Source organism: Carettochelys insculpta, chromosome 13 (assembly GCF_033958435.1).
Source record: "Carettochelys insculpta isolate YL-2023 chromosome 13, ASM3395843v1, whole genome shotgun sequence".
Taxonomy (NCBI): domain Eukaryota; kingdom Metazoa; phylum Chordata; order Testudines; family Carettochelyidae; genus Carettochelys; species Carettochelys insculpta.
In genome coordinates this window covers 1080177-1101768 of record NC_134149.1, presented here as the reverse complement: position 1 = coordinate 1101768, position 21592 = coordinate 1080177, and the positions used below count along the sequence as shown (strand labels likewise).

Below are 21592 nucleotides of genomic sequence, written 5' to 3'. Positions count from 1 at the left end.
CACTTCTGTCAGTGCAGGAAAGATTTTCAAGAGAATCATCCTGGAAAGACTGTAAAATGCAGTGGACCTAGAGCTGAGAGACCAGCAAGCTGGCTTTCAACAGAAAGGTTCATGCATTGACCAGACTGTAATATTACAAATTATATTGGAGTAATCTGTAGAGTAGAATTCACTACTTTACATCAACTTCATCGACTACAAGAAAGCTTTTGACAGCGTAAACCGGGAAACTTTCTGGCACCTAGTTTGGCATTACGGCATACCAAGCAAGTTAGTCAGCCTCACTAAGAACTCTTATGAAAGAATGACTTGCAAAGTTTACCATGGGTGACAGTTCACAAGGGGTTTCAAAGTGAAGACCAGAGTCTGACACGGCTGCTTGCTGTCATCACTCCTCTTTCTCCTGGTGATAGATTGGGTCATGAAGATGACAACAGCAGGGAAAAGAAGTGGGATCCAGTGGACCCAGCTGGATGACCTGGACTTTGCTGACAGTCTGGCACTTCTGTCCCACAGCCACAGACAAATGCAAGAGAAGACATCAGACCTTGCCAACATCTCAGCTACAGTTGGCTTGACCATCCACAAGGGAGAAACTAAGATCTTGAAAATCAACATCAGTAGCACAGAGTCAGTTGTACTTTGTGACAGGATGCAGAAAAAAGTTGAGGTGTTCACATACCTGAGCAGCAGCATCCACAAAGAGGTGGGCAGTGATGCTGATGTGAGAGCAAGGATTGGAAAAGCAAGAACAGCTTTTCTTCTCATGAAAAACATCTGGAATTCTAAGCAGATCAGTACTCAGACTATGATCAGGTTATTAACTCCAATGTCAAATCAGTCCTACTGTGTTGTGCAGAAACTTGGAGAACAACAGAGTACTGTCAAAAATATCCATACGTTTATCAATAACTGCTTCCATAAAATCCTCCTGATCCATGGGCTATACTCCATCAACAACCAAGACCTGGGGCAACTGACTCACCTACTTCCTGCTGAAGAGGAAATCAGGAAGAGAAGATGGTGGTGGATTGGACATACCTTTAGCAAATCAACCACCACCATTACAAGACAAGCCTTCAGGTGGAATCCACAAGGAAAAAGGAATAGAGGGCACCCAAGGAACACCTGGCTTAGCGACCTGAAGGCAGACGCTGAAAAGACAGTGGGTCTGCCCCATGAACGCTCATCACCGAATATATTATTTTGTTAGCAGTCCTGTAGCACTTGAAAGACTGTTTTGTTCTGGTCAGAACTGGGAAAGATTGCCCAGGACAGAGGACACTGGCGAATGGTCGTCAATGGCCTATGCTCCAAGATGTAGGAGTAGAAGAGGCCTACTCACTACCTCTGCTTCCCCTTCTGCTGCATTTTGTCTCGACACCAACTCCCACATGAAGTAGTCAGCAAAACCTGAGCCCACTCACTTCAAACTCCCGAGTGCATTCACAACCTTTGTCCTAAGGGTGTGTAAGGAATGTGCCAGTAGGAGCACAATGGTGCTGAAGGATGGGAGGAAAGCATCTGTTAGAGATCATTCACAAGAAAATCCAAAGGTGTGCATATGTAATACCTTGCAAACAAAGCCTAATGGGTGTCCAGGAAGCTGGGTAGCAAGGAAGCAAGGGGATTTTGTCTATTGTAAACACATGGTTATAAAATCACAATTTATGCTAACATCCAGTATAAGAATTGTGAAGTCTCACCAGCGCTTGAAGTTGTTGCAGGGGTACAAGGCAGTCGTCAAAGCTTAAGACATGGATTGCGCAGGGCTTCCTTTCTCTAAACATTGTGAAGTGGTAGAGGGGAGGAGTTGCTGGTTGAACCAGCTGGCTGAGCGCCTTGACCCTGCTTAAGCCTTGGCCCTATAGCGATAAGCCTGGTTTGACTAGCCCTTTCCCCCCACTGTTCAAGGATAAAACTGGATACTAGTGTTTGTATCTTTTTATGAAACTCTGCTTTAGTGAATACTGAGATTTAGAGCAAAATCACTGACAGCTGGAATCACAGCAGTGGGCAGCCAGCAGGAGGGACCAGTGGATGGCCTGTAGGAGTAGCAGTGGACAGTCGGCAGGTGTGACCAGCAGATGGCTGATACGAGGAGCAGCAGGCGAGTGGGATGCCAGACCAGCACAAAGGTGTCTGCCTCAGGTTCAGTGAGGGAATGCGTCAGGGTGATGTGGCAGGGCCTGCACAGACTGGACAGAGTTGTAAGTGGGGCATTTGAAAAAGCGGGGTATAGAGAAAGTTTGGGTGTATGGATTGGCTCTTTACATTATTGGACTGGGGAGCCTGAGCCAAAGCCACTGAGCTGGGACAGTTACGTGAGGGTTGGTTATGAACTCTGGGTGTGATATTTTCCCAAGCTTATGCCATATGGCTTTTTTGCATCTTTCGTAAGTTTATTATCTACACTCAGACGCTGTGCTTGTGAGTGGGGAAGCATTGCCTCTCTGAGTCGCCCAGGGGCATGTGAAGTTCCCACTCTCCTGGGTGGGGGCTTGAGCTGGTTCTAAGAGAGATGGATGAAAAGGAACCCCTAGATTTTGAACCTGGCCCTGGTTGCTGCTGACTCCTTCTGGCAGAAGGGTTACAGGTGGGGAGTCTGATTGACTCTTCCTGCTATGGTTACGTCCAGCACCAAAGAGGTTTGTGACCCAGACCTCTGAGCATCACCAAGCCACGCAGCTGGCTGGGGCACCATAGACCTGCAAGCAGACAAGAGCAAGGTAGCAGGGCCGGCGGGCGGGTGCAGCAGGCAAGGTGGGGGCGGCACGGCGCGCGGGCTGGCCCGGAGGGGGGGGGTCGACGGGAGGGGCACCGCCGCCTCCGGGTGGTTATGTAAGAGGAGCTCGAAGGCTGCTGGCGCGGGGCATCTCGGGCGTTGTAGTTTCCCAGGCGTCTCGCCTGCCACGCTGCCCTTCTGGCCGCGGCCACGCTCCGGTGCCTGCGCGGGCTGTCGGGAAACGGAGTCCCTGGGCCGGGCCTGCTCGGCGGGCGCTGCGCTCGCGGGGGGGGCGGCAGGACTACACCTCCCGGTATGCTCCGCGCGCGCAGGCGCAGTCCCCCCGGAGCTGTGGTAAACACAGCCGTGAGGCCGCGCGGCTCGGGATCGCGACAAAGGGGCGAAGCGCGGCGGATGGCGGCGGCCGCCGGCCTTGGCGGGGTGCGCGGCGGCTGAGGCGCGGGGAGCCGCCCGGCCTGCGGGCCCCGTCGTGGCGCTGGGCCGGCGGGCCCATGGCGGCGGCTGAGCCGGGCCCCGCGGCGGGCGGCGGCCCGGAGATCGACCCGGACTTAGTGCCGCTGGGCCGGCCCCGCTCCTGCACCTGGCCCCTGCCCCGGCCCGAGCTGTCGGCGGCGCAGCAGGAGGCGGAGGAGGGGCCGGCGGCGGGGCCCGGCCGGGCCGAGGGGTCGCGGGCGCCCGGCGCGGCGGCGCGGAAGGGCGGCTCCCGGCGGAACGCCTGGGGGAACCAGTCGTACGCGGAGCTCATCAGCCAGGCCATCGAGAGCGCCCCGGAGAAGCGGCTGACGCTGGCGCAGATCTACGAGTGGATGGTGCACTTCGTGCCCTACTTCAAGGACAAGGGCGACAGCAACAGCTCGGCGGGCTGGAAGGTAGCGGGGCCGGGCCGGGCCGGGCCGGGCCGTCGCGCCAGGAGCGTTGCCTCGCCGGGGCTGGGGCTGGGGCTGGGAAACGCCTCGGGCAGCAGGGTCCGCGCCTAGGTGGGCCGCTGCTGCGGCAGTGGCTGCCAGGGGCACCCGCTGGATCCCCCGACCCAGCGAACGGCTGGTGGGTGATGTGGTCTCCTGGCCCTTTAGGCCTGCAGCCCGAGCAGCGGTCGCCCCTTGCTGCCGGTGGCTGCTTGCCGCCCCGCCAGGGCGGAGGTGCCCTTCGAGGGCAGTTAAGCTAAGTGCGAAAGTGGCTGGCAGTTTTCCTGCTCTTGCTGGTTGGTATTTTTTGGCGGCTGGGGAGTCTCTCCCAGTCTGGGAAACGAACTGCCCCAGGAGAAATCAGCATCATGCACAAGCCTCCCCACCTTCCACTTTGCAACAGCAGCCTCTGACATAAACGTGTAGCGCTGTGTGTGTGTGTGTGTGTGTGTGTGTGTGTGTGTGTGTGTGTGTGTGTGTGTGTGTGTGTGTGTACACACACCTATACATGTACGTACCATTCCCCCCCCCCCCCGCCCCAAGTCCAATACCCTTGGTATTCGTAATGATCTGAGGCAGGACACTTAGCATCTGGTACTCCTCCCCACCCCACCCCTGGTTCTATATATCTGATTTGTCAGTTTTTATTAATTTTGGGGCCTCTGTGTTATATAATTGTCAGTGTGTGCTGGAAATGTTATATCTCCAGATCTGAAGAAGTGTGTCTGCCCCTCTAAAGCTCATCACCTAATATGGTTTTTTTGTTAGGTTTTTAAAACGCTACCTGACTGTTGGTTTGTTCTGTTACTTCTTGTCAGTATTTATATTGCATGCTCTTTAGGGTGGGGATCATCTAATGTTTACATAAAGCTTAGCATAATGAATTCCAGTTCTCATTGGGGCCACTGAGTGCCTGCTGTAGTTCAAATCATCTTGTCATAGAGTTGCCTCGAGGTGGTTGTAAAGGGCTGTGTGGAGAAGGGCCAGTTTGTGTGTGTGTCCATTGAATGTGCCAGGTTGTTCTTGGACTCACCACAGCTAAAGGCTTTGTGAAGCAGATGAGGCCTGCCCTTTGTATCAATTTCTGGTCCAACTAGTTTCTGTATTTTCAGGAAAGACAGCTCTCTGCTCCCTTTGTGTTCTGAATGTTTTCCAGGAAAAGATCTGTCTTGTTCAGTGATTGTTGTGCTATATATAAGGCGAAATATTGTTTGGACTGTTTTTAACTGTGAGACTGCAGTTCTTTGTCTCCCAGTTTCTCTGAAACTCTGCATAAATAACTGTCCCATGAAATAGTAACAGAGAGGTAGCTGTGTTAGTCTGCACTCCAACAAAACAAAACAAAACAGCAGAAATGTAGCACTTTAAAGACTAACAGAATGATTTATTCGGTGATGAGCTTTCATGGGACAGATACGCTCCATCAGATCAATCTCATTTCCAATACAGACTGACATTCATAAGTACAGAGAACCAAAAAAAAAATCGCAATAGAAACTGACAAATCAAATAAGATTGAAGGAAGGGGGTGCGGGGGATGTTAATTGTCTTTTGGTCCTCTGTACTTGTGTCAGTCTGTATGGAAGTGAGATTGATTTGATGAGGTGGGTCTTTCCCACAAAAGCTCATCACCGAATAAATCATTTTGTTAGTCTTTAAAGTGCTATAGGACTACATTTTTGGTTTCTGAAGATAGAGTAACACCGCTACCTCTCTGTGACTGTCCTTCACAACATGTTTTCAAGATTCTCTCCCTTTAGAAAGGGTGCTCTGTCTCATTGGTATGTCTGTATAGTGAGTGAACTGTGTGAGATACAGAAAAGTAAAAATAGATCATGGGATGCATTGTTTAAAAATACTAAACCATATTGCTTTGGCAATAGAAAAGGTAGATACTTTAGTAACATGAAGAGCCTTGACCTTAGATTCCATCCTGTGTAGCTATCTCCCTCATCTTCCACGCTAGTGTGTTCAGACTAGTGAATTCCAGTGAGAATGTGACAGCTAAGGGATAATCTTGGCAAGCTTTTGGCCAAGCTACCTCAACACTTTTTTTTGTTTTTGTACTGGAGCCACAGGCTGCACTTAGGTCTTAACTTTTTTCATATATCATCTGGTCCCTGATGTGAATTTTCAAATAGGACTTCTTTTTGTTTGTTTTGTGTTTATGGTTTCTTTGGGATTGGCATTTATTTGTAGTTATATTTATTAATTATACTGGTCTAGAATCCAGAGGCCCAGTTAGAACTAGTACCCTTTCATGCCAAGGGCCATACAAACATAGTGATTGTCCGTTGCCAAAAGGCTACAGTCTCAAGACAAAACACGGTCTCAAGACAAGACCTACAGAGGTGAATGAGATACAACATGAGCAAAGTGAATGGGGGGCTGAGAAGCTCCTCTCTGCCTTGGACAGAAGATGTGGAGGCTGTGTAAAATATTTTCACACTGTTCTAGATTAGACAAAACTTGCCACAGTATACACACTAGGAATAAGAGGGGCTGTGACTTTTTTGACACACACAAGCCAGTCAGTGCTGTCCTTAATAACGTGCTTACCTACAATGCGGATAGGCATCTTAGAACTATTGAGGGAGAAAGAAATAGGGGTCTTACTGTTGCATGACAGAAGCAAGTGCTCTGTGCCCTATTCTTCCCAGAGTGTACAGTGGTTAAACTCTATTACAGTTACCTTTGCAGCTGTCTTTCAGAGCTGGCACATGCCACTGCTCATCTCAGAAAGAGTTTCTCTCTGCCAGTTGTACGCTGGCTGGCTGAGGATCTCTGGAGAGGGCAATTAATCTGATTACATTTCAGCTACTCTTAGTTTTTTCAATTCTTGCTGAATCCAGTTAATCAGCAGTTGTCATGGACAGCTTACTAGGATGTGTGTTGCTTTACAACAGCTATAAATAGCCATTTTCCAGCAGGTCTGCTCTTCTCATCTAGAGGGAATTCTGCCAGGCCTCATTTAGCGGTGGGCTGTCCTCTGTACTGCAGTGACTCGCATGTAATTCTTTTTGCAAAAAGTTGGTGACACTGTTATTGGATCAGTGTTTTCTGTGCTATCCATTGGGGAATGGCTGTAGCTAATCTCTAGGCCATGACAAGCAAGATTTCAGAGGGAACTGAATCCAAATTTTGATGTTCTTTCTTGACCTTTGACTAGTTGCAAAAGCGAGATGCATGTGCTGTGAAGTCTTTGTCCCCCTCTGTCAATATCTCAGTGTCAAAGTGGTGAAACTGGTTGGCTGCATTAAACAGAATGAGGCATGTTAGGACCATCTTATGGTTCTGTTTGTACAAGGCCTGGCATAATGGTATCTTGGTTGGTAATATAAACTATAATTAAATAGTATTGGGAGTCCCTGTGTGAGACATGGTGCATCAGATCCCAGAGTGGCACACATGGCCCAGGGGCTGGATCCGGCCCCCAGCTTACTTGGATCCAGCCCACAAAGCTCGAGGTTCCCCTGCATCCCACAGCAGGGTGAGCAAGCACAGATGTTCCAGTCCTGTAGCACATCTGTGAGCCATGGCACCCCCTTGCATGGTGGGAGTTGGGGCCAGAGCACTGGCTTGCTGATGTGGAGAGGAAGCAGCAGGGAGCTTGCACCTAAGCCCCTACATGGTTGGCCCTGCCTGGTTGGGGGGAAAGGAAGCAGCTCTGTGCAGAGCTGTTGCCCCCACCTGCAGGGAGAATGACAGTGCAGGGAACCTAGTACTGACACCCCTCCCCTCCATCAATCCCGTTACCTGGGAATTGCAGCCAATGGGAGCAGCTGGGGAGCATTGCCCCCAAGCGCAAGGTGATTTGGGGCCACCTGTGGGGGGGCCGCTCCTCCTGGTAAGTGTTCCAGTCCACTGCCTCTTCTTGCACTCTGCCTCCCTCCCAGACCCAGCATTCCCAGCCTGCTCCCACACCCCACAAGCTCCTTGCCTGAACTCTGCACCATCCTCCCTCTGGCCTATGTATGCCTTGCCCACTCCTGGACCTTACCTTCTGCCCAGGCGCTGCACTCTTACCACTAGCCAAATCCTTGGCAGTCCCCTCACACACATTAAGCCCCTCATTTTCAGCCCCACCCCAAAGCGAAGGGGGGGTACAAAATCTAGCCCCGGCCCCCAGAGGAGTTAAACTAGCCCTTGGGGGAAGTCCCAGGCCTCAGCGCTGCCCTCCATGCCCCCAACTGGCTGGAACTCAAGGGGAACTCTGGCATCAGTGTCTGTCCTCCCCACCCCCCACCCTTTGCTTCACAGTTGTGGGGCAGGTGAGTGAGTTTAATTCTCGCTCACATGTGCCCCCCAACTAACTGTTTTTTTTTTTTTTTTTGGGTGGGTCAGTGGCCCCTATCTGAAAACAGTTCCATACCCCATGGTTTATAGCAGCTGCTCTAGCTATATTTAGGGTGGATTCTAAAAATGTGTCCAGTTAAAATAAAAGGTACTAGGGAGGTTGAAGGGTGTAGTATGATTAATAGCAGTTTCACACATTTGTTTGTAACTTAAAGGAAAACTAATTTGTGAAATGAACAATCAGAATGTAGGGGGAAGGGTAAAGCAGAAAATGATCTTTGTGTGATAACTGAGGGAATGGACTATTGTGACGTGGGAATATGTAGAGGTCTTTCTGCTGCTCTGGATTTTCTGCTGTTCTTATGCTTTTTTTCAAACTTTTACGTAATTCTACTCAGTTTGCAGCCCTGCAGTTTGTTAATCAGCTGATTCAGTTTGACTCTGTCTGTTTTATGGCATTCAGCAGAAACAGAACAGGAACTTCCTAGGAGACACTATGCTTAACTCTGATAAAACTTCATAGTCTCTCATTTTTGCTTCATAATCCCTTCATAGTTTTTTCTGCTTTAATGTATAATTGAATGAAATTATAAATCTTTGCAGATTGAGTGTGTTTTCAGTGACTCTGATTTTTTTGGGGGGGGTAGTGTTCACTACACTTTAAAAGGAGAAAGTTAATTTGCTGGCTGTGCAGCTTGCTTTTGTCTGCAGTCATACAATTTTGAAGTGAAGAACTAGGTGGGGTTAAAAACAAAAAGGAAATATTCTTGCATTCTTTTCTTTTCCCTGGACTTCTTTATAGTCCCCTCCTTTGTGCTTTGCAAGCTGCTCTCTGGATCAGAAGATAACTCTTTCCAGCTTGCACACTACTTGGGGTTAAGGCACTTAGGCTGCTTGTTGTAGGGGGCGTGGTAATGAGGCACTGACATGCATATTCACTGCCTCATTAACATAATGATGGCTACGTGAACAAACTTTGAAGTTAGGCCATGAAGATGGGGGCAACTTCGAAATAAGCGCCCCACTTCAACATGCCCTTACTCCGACGTAGTTCTGTGGGAGTAAGGAATGTTGAAGCAGGGCGCTTTTTTCGAAGTTGCCCCCATCTTCACTGTCAATCTGAAATTTGTGTGGCTGTTGTTATGCTAATGAGGTGCTGAATATGCACGTCAGTGCCTCATTAGCCTGCTTCAGATTGCCTCATTACCATGTGCTCTCCAAAGGGACAGTGGTAGTGTAGCAGCAGCCTTAGGTAAAACTATGTTTTGTTTGGTGGAAGAGGATAAGCACCCTTCAGGAAATCCATGCCATGTGTCTGAAACTGTTGTAGGGCAGTCTCTGTTCCCAGATACTTGGGACCAGTTCAGCAAGGTGCTGGGACAAGCAAACTGCTAATTCTGAGCGAAACACTTCATTTGTTCCCCTAAATGATTTTTAAATGCATTCTGAAACAAGGGCAGCAGGAAAGCTTTTGAGCCCTCTTCACTTGTAAGATGCTGGGCACAGGAAGGGCACCTGCCAGTGTTCTCTATAGTCTTTCCCAGCCATGTGCAGAATGAATTTTTGGTGTGCACTGAGGCATGCACACCACCCATAGAAACAAATCCTAGCAGGGGCATTATGCTAATCAGCGGGGCGGCTTTGGACTCTCTTCTGAGTGGCTGCCCCAGAGCATAAACTTGAGTGTGGACACATGCACAGAGGGGCCAAGGCCAGGCCACTCAAGCTATTCTAGCCTGGGCTACAGGGGACTGAGCTGTACGCCTGTTCACTGTGTGACCCCGGAGTTTGAGCTAAGTTAGTGCCCAATAGGCCTAGGAGTTGCCTGCTCCTGTGTGCGCCCCCTTCTCAGTGATTCCCTAGGTGCTAGCCTAGTAGACCTCATTCATCTGTAATCCCCTGGCTCTTTTGCACACACATTGCAGTGTAGCTAAGCCCCACACTCTGGGGCATGCAGGAAAGCCATGGGGAATTAGGGCGGGGGCCTCTTTCCCCACCCCCAAGCTTTCACTCCATCCCTGCCCTGGGTGGTCCTGCCCAGCCTGATTACCTAGCCGTCCACTGCCCTCGTGCAGGCTCGGTTCACCAATGTAAGAGCGGCTGGTCTCTGCAGTGCCTGCATGCTGGGTCACCTCCCCGGCTCCTGCTCTGCAGCCTGGCAGGAAGGTGCAGGTAAGGCCTGGCCAGTCTGCAGCCGAGACCCAGAAGAGCTCCCCCAAGGCACGGCCGTCTCAACCTCCAAATCTGCCCCACCGCAAAGTTTTACCCCTCATCATGCAAACCTGCCCTTCCCAACCTCAGGTTTAACCCCTTCAGCCCCAATCCACCCCCTCTCCCGCATCTCCAGGATTTACCTGCCTCAGCCAATGAGCTTGGCCCCTGCCACCTCCTCCTCTGTGTGGCTGTGCAGCTCCAGCAGGGACAGGCTTGGCCATCCATCCCCCCAGGTCCCTTACAGGCTGACTTCCGCCACATGGGGCCCATCCAGCCTCCTCTAGTGGAGCTCCCTGCCCTGCCATCTTCCCCCCACATCGCAGCTGACTGTGCAGCCACCAGAACCACATGGGGAGTCAGCAGCAGCAGCAATCAGAGCCCCAAGTGGCTTTTGAGAGAGCCACAGGTTGCTGACCATTAGGTTAAGATAACTGAAAACCCTCTGCAGGAGTAGCAGCTGCTCAACAAGTCTATTGCACCTTTATTTGCAGATCCTCATCAATGCTAATTTTGCATCCCTAAGTCCTTTGATACTAAAGAAACAAATGTCTAAAAGCTGAATACTGACAGAGATGTATAAGGAAGGGGCATCCTCCTTGTGGGACTTCCTGAGAGCACCTTGGCAAGTCACAAATAGACCACAATTGTAGGTCTCACTTCAGAGCATGCCACTATGCTGGGGTGGGATCAGGTTCTTTGTGTTCCCCTCCACTTGGGCAGAGAGGAATTGCATGGGAAATGATACCATAGTGATCCTTACATTTAGATTTCCTAATACTTTCCATCATAAAAGCTTCTAAATGTTTGTGAAGAATTGTGATGTTTCTGCGGTTTTCAGCAGGAACTTGAACTTTCCCATGTAGGCCTGGGATTGAGGCTTTTGCGGGTTCCATGAAAATCCCAGAGTAGTTGACGATAAATTTCCTATTTGTTTTACTTACTGCAGCTTTTTTGGGTTGTCTCTGACTGGTCTTTTAGCACAGTGCAGGCCCCACAACTCCCCCAGAATGGACACACAGAATCATCTTCAGTCACCATGTTCCTTGCCTAAGAGAAATGCTCACTGGTGTGAGATCCAGGAGGCCATTAGTTTGAACTTGCTTCTGACTGTTAATTCTGTGCCTTTCAGGACCCTTGCAGTTGAGCAATGTGCTATACTTCACAACCCTTACTGTTGAACCATACATACTGTCCCTCTGAGGGGTTAAACCAGTGATTTTTCAGCTTGTGGCCCACAGACCCCTTGGGATCTTGTCTACGATAGAGTATTTCTGTGTCGTCAGCTGTTTCCGTGTCCTCACCTGTAGCTAGTTTACATAGGATAATGATCTACTTTTGCTGCTAGGGTCTGGTGTGCAGATGGGGGATCTGCTGGGACCTTCCAAGGCTGGCTGGGAGGGGAAGGTGATAGGTCGTGGGAGAGGGACATGCCTTTAAAAAGTGGAAGGGTGAGGGGCTTCTCTGGCCCCTTGTTTTGGTGACATAGGTCACCATACAGCAGTGACCAGTGGAGCTACCCAGGGCTGCTTTGGCCCCTGCTGCTCCCCATACTTGCCTGCCTGGCTCTTATTGTGGCTGAGCTGTGGCTCCAAGGTCCCTGGGCTGGAGCTAGATTGGGTTTTAAGCTGTCATGGGATAAGAGGGAAGGTCCTCTCATGGACTGACCATGATAACTGCTTAAAAGGCAAGAAAAAAGGGGTAGGAATAAATGCTACGTTTTCAGAATAGAGAGTGGTAACTAGTAGTGGTTCCCTCCACCTGCCCCTGGGTCTGTACCAAGATCAATCCTATTCAACCTATTTATAAATGTTCTGGAGAAAGGGGTAAACAGCGAGGTGACAATTCGAAGATTATACTCACAGTTATTATATTCACAGTTTGCTTTGCTCTTTATTACCTTGAAGAGCTTCAGAAAGATCTCACAAAAGGAAGTGATTGGGCTACAAAATGGCAAACTAAATTTAATGTGGATACATGTAAAGTAATGTACATTGGAAAAAATCACAACGATACATACACAATGATGGGAACTAATTTACCTATTACTACTCAAGAAAAGTATCTTGGAATAGTGGATAGTTCTGAAAACATCCACTCCATGTGCAGCAGCAGTCAAAACAAACAAAATATTAGGAATCATTAAAAAGGGGATGGGAAAAGACAGAAAATATTTTATTACCTTTATATAAAGCCATAGCATGCCCACACCTTGAATGCTGCATACAGACGTGGTCACCTCATCCCAAAAAAGATATGTTGGCTTCGGTAAAGGTTCAGAAAAGTACACTAAAATGATTGGGGGTTTGGAACGGTGCCATATGAAGAAGGATTAAAAAGACTGACTTCTCAGCTTGGAAAAGAGGACACTGTGGCCGGGGAAGATGTGATAAAGGTCAATAAAATCATGACAGGTGTGGAAAAAGTGAATAAGGAAAAGTTATTTACTTGTTCCCATAATATAAGAACTAGGGGTCACCAAATCAAATTATTGGGCAGCAGGTTTAAAACTAACAAAAGCAAGTTTTTCTTCATGCAGTGCACAGTAGGCCTGTGGAGCTCCTTGCCAGCAGATGTTGTGAAGACCAAGACTTTAGCAGAGTTCATGAAAGAACTACATACATACATTGCCATTAGGTCCATCAATGACTGTTAGCCAGAATGGGTAGGAATGGTGTCCCTGGGCTCTGTGAGCAGCTGGAAATGGATGAAAGGAGAGGGATCACTCAGTGACTACCTGTTCTCTTCATTCCGTCTGGGGCATCTGGCATTGGCCACTGTCAGCAGCAGGATACTGGGCTAGATGGACCTTTTGGTCTGACCCACAATGGCTGTTCTTATGTGCCTGAGGACAGAGGTGGACACATGGCAAAACTGTTCATGGGCTGCTGATAACTGTTGATATGAGCATTTACTTTGTTTCAGGATGTCTTACTTGGAACCTCCATACCTCCAGAGAGCTGGAAAGTTGGAAACTAAAATTTCCACTTGCTGTACCAATTATCAAGTTGTGGTTCTGGTCATAAAGTGGGTCTCACAGTTCATCTGGCCTGTTACTCAGATAGTCTTTTTCTTCTTTTGGTCCATATTATTCTAGGCCGAGTGATTTAAAGTCCTGGTAAAGTACACTGAGCCAAAATCCTCCTGTTTTATCTGGTTAGTCATTCCTTCCAAGGCAGGCTCCATACGTCAAATGCTAGCTAGTTCATGACGAGATTGGAGTAGTGCAGGAGTTCACAGCTTAACTCTGGTGAACAAACTTTTTTACCTCAGACTCCGCTTTTTGTGTGCAATTAGCTAGGCCACCCCAACGTGTCCTGAAGCAAATGTTGGTCCCCCAGAGGTTCCCCCAAACCTCCCTCAGCAGCTACGGAGGCTGCTGGGGAGGGGGAGGGAAGGGCAGGGATTGGGACCCCTAAATGAAGTTCTCATTATATCCTCCAGGCTTTTTTAAGCAGGCTTGGCTCCTAGATTTACCACATGCAGCGTCTTATTTCATACTTGTAAACAGCCCAGAGAACATTGCAAGTCAGCAGGAACCACAGGACCTGCCCTGCTGTTTGCAGCACCTAGAATTGATCTCTGTTCTGTGAAAACAAATTGCGTTGTGGGGGTGGGAGCACCTCATGATGATAAAAGAAAAGGAAACTGGACCCCACACCTGCAGATAGGGAAGTGGCTGTGCTGGGAAGGTGTGTGAATGGATCCAGTACGCTTGCCGCTTTGCGGGGCAGTTTCAGCTCCCTGCCCCTTTACGAAGCCCCCGGACTGGACCGTTGAGATCCAGACTGTGTGTTTGGAGCAAGCCAGGCTCCTGGGACGCTTTGGGGATCGCTGGCTGCTAACGCTTTTTCTGCCCCTTCCTTCCCTCCCCAACCTGAACTGCCGGGGAGGAGCAGCTGCGGCTGGAGACTGGCTCAGGAGAAAGGAGCAGCAGCCTCAGAGGTTCGGCTTGGGGAAACCAGCCCCCAGTTCTGGATTTATCAACCCAGCAGCAGGCAGAGGGACAGAGGCACAGAGCAGTTTGCTGCTCCTCCAGCGATCGAGCCAGAGGATGGATATTTGGGTTTTTTCCTCTCTCTTGCCAAACTCCATTCCCTCCCCCCGACTTTTTTTGTACTTTACAGCTTGCAACATTTGAAAGAAGAGGCAATGGGCAAAGGCACTAAGTTAGGGTGGAGGGTAGTAGTAGTAGGAGGGAGAAGAAGAGTATTTTGCAGACTTACTTTCTCAAACAAGGAGAGATCAGGGAGGAGGAAAGATATTGGGACCCTTTGACTGGAAGCTGATTTAAAGAGTAGAGGAGCCGGCTTTGTGTGCTAGCAGCGTGTCCAGGAAGTGATGTGGCAACAGAGTGGGGGGAAGAGGCAGGGGTGTGGGGAGGCCAATGGTGCTGTGCCCACTTTAGAAGGTATGCACTCCTGGCTTACCTGTTGGAAGGGAAGATGAAAATCTTGTAGTCCTTGCTGGTGATGGTTGCAGGAAGTCCTATTTAAAATCAGTAACATCCATGTGTAGTCTTTTTCAGAAAAATAGTTGTTGGCCTCTGCAGGAGGCAGGATGCCATGCTGAATTGGTTATGTGGGATTTGTGGATCACTGATCAGTTTATTTTAAAACAAAATTTCAGATTCAGGGCTATTAAATTGTGCATGTTGCTAAACCTATGTCCCCCATGAGCGATGATGGACTTATTTACTGCTATAGGTAGTCTCTGAGGTTCACAGCTTTATAGCATGCTCACTAGTCTTGAGGAATTATATGCCTTCAGGGTTGACTAGTCCTGCATTGAGACTTTGGCCGAAGGAATGCCTAGGACAGGATTTGGCTTCCTTAACCAGCTCAAAGTAAGCAGCAGACAAACCCACCACTGAGAACCTTGAAGAACCCACTCAAACCATGGGAGCTTCTGTTGGGTCTGAACTGCCAATCAGTTGTTGGATACTCTTGACCTTCAACTGTTTATTGATGATACTGGCCAACAGAAATGTCTGTTTCAGTTTTTCCTTTTCTGGAGTGCTAAAAAGGCAGCAGAAAAGTGTTCTCTTGCTCTGTGAAAAGAGTGAATTAGACCTGAGTAGGTGTATACTGAGGGGAAGCGCAAATGCGGTCTCTCTCACTGGGTAGTACTGCTGCCCCCCCCTTCTTTCCCCCTCCCCATTCACATTGGTTGCTAAAAGTGCTGAGAAGTGGCTCCCTCTTTTTGGGATGAGCCTGGGAACCTCCAGAACTCTGCCTGTGACTTATTTTCCCCCTTTAGGTGAAGGCATAAAATAAGATTTTTGTCACTCTGTTTTTGTTCTGTGTTTCTAATAATGTTCACTGCAGTCTTTTCCACCCATGTATGGAATAAATTTTATGTGCATGTGTGACTGTGCCCCACCAGGAGAAACAGAAACCTAGCAGGAGCATTCTGCTGAGCAGCTGGGTGGCACTGGGATCTTTCCTGAGCGGCTGCACAAGTGCCCAGCTCAGAGTACACCAATGTCCAAGCATTTGAGGGCAGTGGTGGCCCAACTGAAATCAGGGCCTTTCTTCCTCGCTGCTGTGCCAGTGATTTCATGTAGATTATGCTTCTGTTGTAAGAAGCCCTCCCTTGCACCATCCCTTCCTTAAGACTACACTTTGTTTTGACCTATCCTATATACATACCATGGCTGCAAGGCACATTCTAGGCCTTGCTACATGCTGAGAGTAAATTCAGATACTCTGTGGAAGCAGTCTAGCCTGTGCTCTTTGCATTCAGTTGTTCCCTTGTTACAAAATCTTGAATACTCAATAAACATTCTTCACGGTTTAGTTGCTCTTTCAGGGACATGTCTATTTAATGCTTATGCTGGCCCCATGCTCTCTAGCACAACTAAGAATGCTCCATCTTTTGAGGTTGCTATTAGGAATTCCTTTCAGAGGATGTTAGCACTCAAGATTCCTTTACAAACGTAAGTCTTTGCAAACCGTATCTGTTTCTGTCATCTGTGCAAATGAGGCTAACATGCTGTCTCCTCTGTTTTTTCAGAACTCCATTAGGCACAACTTATCCCTGCATAGCAAGTTCATTAAAGTGCACAATGAAGCTACAGGGAAAAGTTCTTGGTGGATGCTCAATCCTGAAGGTGGGAAAAGTGGGAAAGCACCAAGAAGGAGAGCTGCTTCAATGGACAACAGCAGCAAACTGGCAAAAGTTAGAGGTAAAGCCTCCAAAAAGAAGTCCTCGCTCCAAGCAGCTACAGAGGCTACTGCTGGCAGCCCTAGCTCCCAGGTCCCCAAATGGCCTGGGAGCCCATCATCAAGGAATAATGAGGACTCCGACGCGTGGACCAGTTTTCGGCCTCGAACCAGTTCCAATGCGAGTACCATTAGTGCCAGGCTCTCCCCTATCATGCCTGAGCAAGACGACCTCCCAGATGAAAAGCTTCTCCCTTCCCTTGTGTACTCCAGTGCATCCAGCAATGTCCCACCAACTGTGACTGAGGAGCTTGAACTCATTGATGGGTTAAACCTGATGTCACCCAGTTCATCTGTGGTGCCCACCCAGCAGTCTGCCTCAAGTGGTCCAGTCCAGAGAGATTCTAGCTTCTCTTTGAGAAGCGAGAATTCAGCTGGTCAGACCTCAGCTTTTGTCACCTCTCTGTTTAACCCTGTTGCTATCCCACTGCAGAGTTCTGTAAACTGTTTCTCTGGTCCTCAGACCCTGGAAGCTCTCCTCACCTCAAGCTCTCCACCTCCCAGTGAAGTGATGATGACTCAAGTGGATCCAATACTCCCTCAGACTGGGAGCAGGGTAAACAGCCAGACTTTTCTGCTTCTGAGTGGACAAGTTACCCAGAATAAAACAAGCCCAGTCAACTCACAAGGAAAGCCTTTGGAGCAGCAGTCAGAGTCAGTAGGTGCCAGTGCTCTACCATCTACTCTTCCTGTGGCGGCATCTCCTCAAAACACAGCCAGCGTACCCACTTTGAAGTCCACAGTACCAATGACCCAAGCAGGCCTTCTAGGCACACAGCCACTTCTCTCTTCTGTTAGCTCGGCCCCCTTTGGAATGAGCCAGGACAGGCTGCCCACTGATCTGGATGTTGACATGTACATGGAGAACCTTGAATGTGATGTGGATTACATAATCAACAGTGACCTCATGGATGGAGAAGGATTGGACTTCAACTTTGAACCCATTCTGTCTACTCCCAGCTACCCCAACACCTCGCAGGCCTCCAGCCATACTTGGGTACCAAGTTAACTTCGGGAATACAAAAAGGTAGGTGAGTTTGTCAAATACCCTGTAGATCTCTAACAGACACTGTACTGGCTTGAATTTGATGTTTTCCCCGTCGTCCTCTGATGCCCAGTTGTGTACCAGTGAGGCAGATTGGTTTAAAAAAGTGGCCGAATCTTGATTGCTGAAAGCTACTTCCGCTGTCCTGGCTAGAGGTGAAATGAGCTTCAGATGCGGATTGTATTGAAGCTGCTTTTAATTGTCAAGTCTTCTTTCTTGCTTGTCTCTTGAGCTGCTGGAGTCTGAGTGCAGTGGCTTGCTGCGTGTGCTCTTCACAGTGAATGCGAGAGGATGCTGTGTGTGGCATGTCTGTGCAGATCAGTGGAACGTTTGGACTGTGGGAATGCTCTCTGTGAGACAACTCTAGTGCCAGAACTTCCTGGAAAAAGGTTTTTATGCAATACCTTATTCTCTTTTCTTATCGCTCTTAAAAAGCACAAAAAGACCCACAGTGACTTCCAATGCCATTCAGTGACATTGTACCTGCTTGCAGCTACTGATCCCTTGCACTTCCTGTATTCCAGCTGTGCTGGAGATAAGAAGATCTTGTTGCTAATTTTTGCATCGTTGGCTTCCTTGCATAAGCTTTCCTGCCTTACAGTTTTGTGTTTTGGAAACATGGCCTCTGTATACCTTGTAAGAGACTTAAAGTGGTACAGATGTTCTATTCTGGAGTAATAACTGACTTGCTTTATCCATAGAAGCTGCTGCCAACACCGATGGAGGTAGAACAGGCTTTTCTGATTTATATAGTACACATCTGTATTTGAAAAGCAGGCTCCTTCTGAGATGACCTTCCCTTTACTCCCAGAAATAAGCTAAGAAGACTGTTTTGGCATCTGACTCTTGAGCATACATTCCTCTTTCCTAACCTGCCTGGATCTCTGGACTTGCTACTTAAATACCTTGAGATAGTGGTGGGAACCAATTCAGATTTCCTCTTCGATCACATGCGGCATTCCTGGGTTGGCTTTAGGAGCCATGTGTATTGTGGCTGGGTGTTAGTAAGGAAGCTTATTCTTACAGGAAAGGAAGGAGTTGGGCATACAGGTGCTGGGAACGGAGCTGTGTCTGTGAGTGAGACCAACTCAGTCTTTCCATCTGCTCAGAATGTACCTCCCCAGCCCCAGGTTGCTTGGCCATTGGGTTTCATTCGGCAGCACTGTACAACTGCTGGTGGTTTCCTGGGAACTGTAAATGATATTGCATGTTTAGAAGGCTACAAATATATTAGAAGGTAAAATAAACTCTTCCTTCTGGTGGGCTCTGGGGAATGGACTTGGGTTAAACGAGTGGTGTTAGTGGACAGTAGAATGTGGTGTTGGAGGACCTGTTTTGCAGATGGGAGTAAAAACTTAGCAACATTTTTGTCTGGCTTCAGAGGGAGGGAGGAGAGGTGCTTTCTTTTCAATTATCATCAAGGCTCTAAAACACATTCCTCTGAAAAGTCTCCTTCAAATCATCTTGTAATGTCTCCTGGCGTTTGTGGGGAAGGCACCCACCTTCTGGACAGCTGTGACTGGTATCAGTCTGTCATTTGTTTCTATGTTACCTTTCACTTACTGAAGTTTTTCTCATTTTTTCAGTCTGCAGTTAGAGGAAGGTTATTTTTTTTTTTTTTTTTTTTTTAAAAAAAAAGTAGTTTAATGGGACTTTTAAAATGTCAGTTATTCAGTCTGAAGCAGTAAGTGCTGAGTGGCTTCATGTTTGTTCCTTTAAATTGTGTTCTGAACCACTTGGAAAGTGCTGTTTCCCAAATCGTGCATGAAGTGGCAGTTCAAATCTGGGCACTAGTTTCTGGCACAGGGGGAAGGATAAGCAGCCGCAGCCTTCCCTGAAGCATGGGGCAGGCAGGGCCCTGTCCCAGAGAGTGTGCTGTGATCCCAGCCCTGGAGCATGCATTAAGATGGCACCTAGCCCCAGCTTCCCCAACCCAAGGAGGGCTGGTGATGTGACCCCAGTCTGAGTGGGGCTGACTCCGAGGCAGCCTTTCCTGGGGAAGATGCACTGAAAGGAGAGGTGGGAGAGGCTAGCTGGGCAGTTTAGGAAGACATTGCCTTCCCATGCCTTTTGTACCCACTTCCCATGATGTATAAGAAAAGCTGCCTTTCCTAGTGGAGTTAAACAGCAAAACCATCTCCTCTCCTCGGATTTGATCACTGGACATAGTCCAATATTGTGTTTGTGCCTGTGGTTTTGTTAGTCTAACAGATTACATGTTGTGTCAGTTGTGGGCTTATAGGATGACTTCAGCCAGAGGTAGAAACACACTATTTTGGTATAGTGCAGTTTCTGGTATGTGGGTTCTGTATGTTTCACAAGTCCAAAGACTTAGTGCAGCTTTTCTGTTGTAGTTTCTCTGATGTTGATGGACCACAATACTCATAGCAAAACTTTGTTGTGACTGTTGAGTGCATTACTAGCCTTTCATTCAGACCTGGGAATATTTCCACTCAGTGAGAAATTGCAAACCCTGGAATTGTCACTTGGGTTTCTCAAGCTCAGGGTGGTTTTAACAGAAGACTGAATCACAAGATACATAAACTGGTGCAAATGTTGGACTTTTCGCTCTTGAGACTACTCTCAGTTAGCAGTTCATGTCCAATAGTTGAGTGCAACAGGAGGACCATGGGCCAGATCTGGACTGCCAGGGGTTTTGAACAGATCCTGACATCTTTTTTATTTTCTTTGGAGGCTGGACCTTGACCTTACTTAAGAAATTTGGACCTTGACCAAAAAAAGACTGCCCTGTCTAGTGTATGTACTGTGTGCCCAGTGCAGAGTCTTGTAGGAGCTATGCCAGACAAGCTGTCTTCTGATTAGGCTCTGTGTGTTTTCGAAGGCATCTGTGTATTGTGCTAAGGAACATTTGTCAGAGGCTAGAGTCTAGTTAGATATTTGTGGTCAACAGTTGGTCATGCCTTGAATGCGTTTGGCAGGGGATGTAAATGTCTCCAGAGTGTTGCTGCTCAGCATTCCCATCTGGGCTGTGGAACAAGAGGTGCAGGATAACTTGGGCTGAAGTGAAATAAATCTGGTAAGTCCTAGGCCTGGGTTTCGGAGACATTTTATGGGAAGTGTGTGCCAGAGACACCGCAGTTGATGTCTCCAGCAGTAAAGGATCAGGAAACTGTAACAGGTTGTGAAATTTGCTGTCCACAGAAAGCTTCTCATTCTCCCATCATTCTCATTGCCTAGTTTTAAACAGCACTCCTTGGGAATTCTGTGCCACTGTAATATATGGAGTTAGTCTGGGACAGAATTTATTTTTCTTCACGGACGGTTGTGCCTTTTGCCTGCCGGAGGCTGCTGTGGTGCTAGAGCAGACCACAGTGGGTGACGAGAAGATACAGGCGGCAGCTGGCTACCTTCATCGCAGCATATTTCCAACAGAGCCAGGTGAGGAAGCATAGGATATGAAAGAGGAGTGGGGCGAGAGAAAGTGGGATATACAATAGATCCCTTACATACGTGTATTCAACTTGTGCATATCTTGGGTTAACACGACTTTGAGTGGCAGGAAGCTTGCACCTGGCTCTGCACTGCCAGGTGCCAGTCTCTGCCCTTCAGTGGAGCGGGGAAACCGATCAGCTGCTGTACTGGTCAGTTTTCTGACTCCTGTGGGGGTGGCAGCCTGACTTCCCACTGCAACAGGAGCAGTTTTCCCCCTTCTGTCAGGGACAGCAGTCTAGAGCCAGGATGATGCCCTTGACAGGAGCAGTTTCCTGGTCCTCGGGGGTGGAGCTGGGAACCAGGCAGGAACAACCTTGCGCAAAATGAGTTGCATAAGGTTGTGCAGGCACACAACCCATAGAATCATAGAGGGCGGGAAGGGACCTCAGGAGATCATCTAGTCCAGCCCCCTGCTTCAAGCAGGATCAACCCCCAACATAACTCTTGTATAACTCAGGGGTCTACTGCATGGGGGTGTGTGAGGGGAAGCTACAAACTGGGGTTCAGTGGAGTTGGCATGGAGAGATTGGGTTGGGGGTTCAGGAGGTAGTGGGGTGACAGCATTGAGTCAGAAGCTGAATGGGATAGGGGAGATAGAGATTGCTGCAGGGAGACCCGAGGATGGGGCATATGTGCCAGAGTGAATGGGAGAGGCTAGGGGTCAGGGTCTGCATGGGGTCAGCTCCCTAACTCTACCTCGCCCCAAAAGCTG

At 48.6% G+C, this 21592-nt stretch overlaps 1 protein-coding gene across 2 annotated transcripts in view; it reads left to right on the top strand.

The window, feature by feature from the left end:
* Positions 1 to 3058: 3058 nt before the first annotated feature.
* FOXO4 (forkhead box O4) overlaps positions 3059 to 21592 on the top strand; it is a 29312-nt gene continuing 10778 nt past the window's right edge. Inside the window, exons 1-2 of one of the 2 annotated variants that reach the window (XM_075007441.1) lie at positions 3059 to 3615; positions 16174 to 17413. In XM_075007441.1, the coding sequence (XP_074863542.1) occupies positions 3238 to 3615; positions 16174 to 17391 (1596 nt within the window). In that variant the 5' untranslated portion in view covers positions 3059 to 3237 and the 3' untranslated portion in view covers positions 17392 to 17413. The remainder of the gene's footprint in view (positions 3616 to 16173; positions 17414 to 21592) is intronic. The other variant, XM_075007440.1, reaches the window with a different exon arrangement.